A 1737-nucleotide genomic window follows, 5' to 3' on the forward strand; every position below is an offset into this window, starting at 1 on the left:
AGGGACCGCTCGGGGGCACGGCTGCGGATCGAACCCCAGGAGAGGCTGGGGGATTTAGTCATGGGAGTCGGGACCCCTCCCCGGGGACCTCCTCCTCCCGTCGGGGGAGAGGGGCCGGGCGGGCCGGCACCGCACGCCCCTCCGGGGGGGCGAACGCCCTATATATTGCCAAGCGGCTCGGGACCGACCTCCCCATCGCAGGGAGCTGCCGCGGCGCCAGCCCCTTTCCCCTTCCCCTCCCTCTCCCCCTTCCCCTCCCTTCGGGGGGGGCTCTTTCTCCCGCCGCTTCCCCCCCATCCTCCGAGGAGGAGGAGGAGGAAGGCGAGGGCCGTATATGAACGCGGCCGGCTTCCCCTGCCTGCGAGGCATGTGCACGCTGCCGGCGCCCAGCCCCGCCGCCGCGGCCAGCCCCGGCTCCCCCGGGCCGCCCCGGGGGTCTCCGCAGGCGCCGCCGGTGAAGCCGGAGCCGCGGGGCGGAGGGGGCAGCCCTGCCCCGCCGCCGCCGCCCCCCGAGGAGCCGCCGCCCCCGCCGGAGGCCGCCGGAGGAAGCGGCCGGTGCAGCGGGGCAAACCCCCGTACTCCTACATCGCCCTCATCGCCATGGCCATCGCCAACGCCGCCGAGAGGAAGCTCACCTTGGGGGGCATCTACAAGTTCATCACCGAGCGCTTCCCCTTCTACCGGGAGAACCCAAAGAAGTGGCAGAACAGCATCCGCCACAACCTCACCCTCAACGACTGCTTCGTCAAGATCCCCCGGGAGCCCGGACATCCCGGCAAGGGCAACTACTGGACACTGGACCCGGCTGCAGAGGACATGTTTGACAACGGGAGCTTCCTGCGCCGGAGGAAGCGCTTCAAGCGCACCGACATCACCACCTACCCCGGCTACATGCAGAACTCCAGCGCCTTCACGCCCCCGCCCGCCGGCCGCCCCGCAGCACCGGCAGCACCCTACCCCAATGCCCTCTGCTCGCCTGGCTACGGCCCCCAGCTCTCCAGCACTGTCTTCCACCCCTATGCAGCCGGGGCAGCACCGCCGGCACAGCATCCCAGGATGTTCAGCATCGACAGCCTCATCAGCGGGCAGCAGGCCCTACAGCCCTCACCGCCCTCCGAGCTGGGCCACCCATCGCTGGGTTTGCCCGGAGCCGAGTTGGCTCCCGCCTGCTCCGCCAGCAGCTCTGAGCCTCCCTGCTTCCAGGCACAGCCTGTCAGCCCTGGCTTGCTGGGCCGGGCTGGCCCCAACACCCTGGCTTACCCCTATGCCGCCTCGCCCCCTCACCTGCCCGTGGCACAGGGCAGCTACTCGCCCAGCAGCCCGCAGCTCTACGGGGCTCCCAACAGACTGGCCCTGCCGGCCATGCGGCCTCCGGCCTGTGCCGAGCACGGCGAGCAGCTCCTGGGGCTCTCTGCGTCGCCCCTCGGCCAGTTCGGCTCCAGCAACACCTACATGAGGCAGCCCAACTTCCCTGCTGGCCTGGAGCGGTACATGTGATGGGGTTGAGGGGGCTTGGCTGGACGTCCCCAGGCTCCCAGGAGCATCTCTGGACAAGTGGACTTCTCCCTGCTGTGGGGACCAGCTGGGGGAGCGGACACAGGTGTGGGAGGACTCAACTCCTCTGCTTCTCAGCTGATTTTGAGGTGGAGGCAAGGTGATCTGTTTTTCCGCCCCATCTCTGGCTGCATCTGCCAGGCAGGGCTCCCCACGCTTGTCCTTCTGCACAGCCTGGCCCCG

At 69.9% G+C, this 1737-nt stretch overlaps 1 protein-coding gene across 1 annotated transcript; it reads left to right on the top strand.

Annotated features, from left to right (window-relative positions):
- Positions 1-334: 334 nt before the first annotated feature.
- On the top strand, positions 335-1497 carry FOXE3 (forkhead box E3). The gene is given in 2 exon segments (XM_050307005.1): positions 335-527; positions 530-1497. Coding segments are annotated over 2 exon segments (1161 nt in total).
- Positions 1498-1737: the final 240 nt, after the last annotated feature.

The sequence above is a fragment of the Myiozetetes cayanensis genome, unplaced genomic scaffold (genome assembly GCF_022539395.1).
Source record: "Myiozetetes cayanensis isolate MyiCay16 unplaced genomic scaffold, myiCay2020 scf12, whole genome shotgun sequence".
In the NCBI taxonomy this organism is placed as follows: domain Eukaryota; kingdom Metazoa; phylum Chordata; class Aves; order Passeriformes; family Tyrannidae; genus Myiozetetes; species Myiozetetes cayanensis.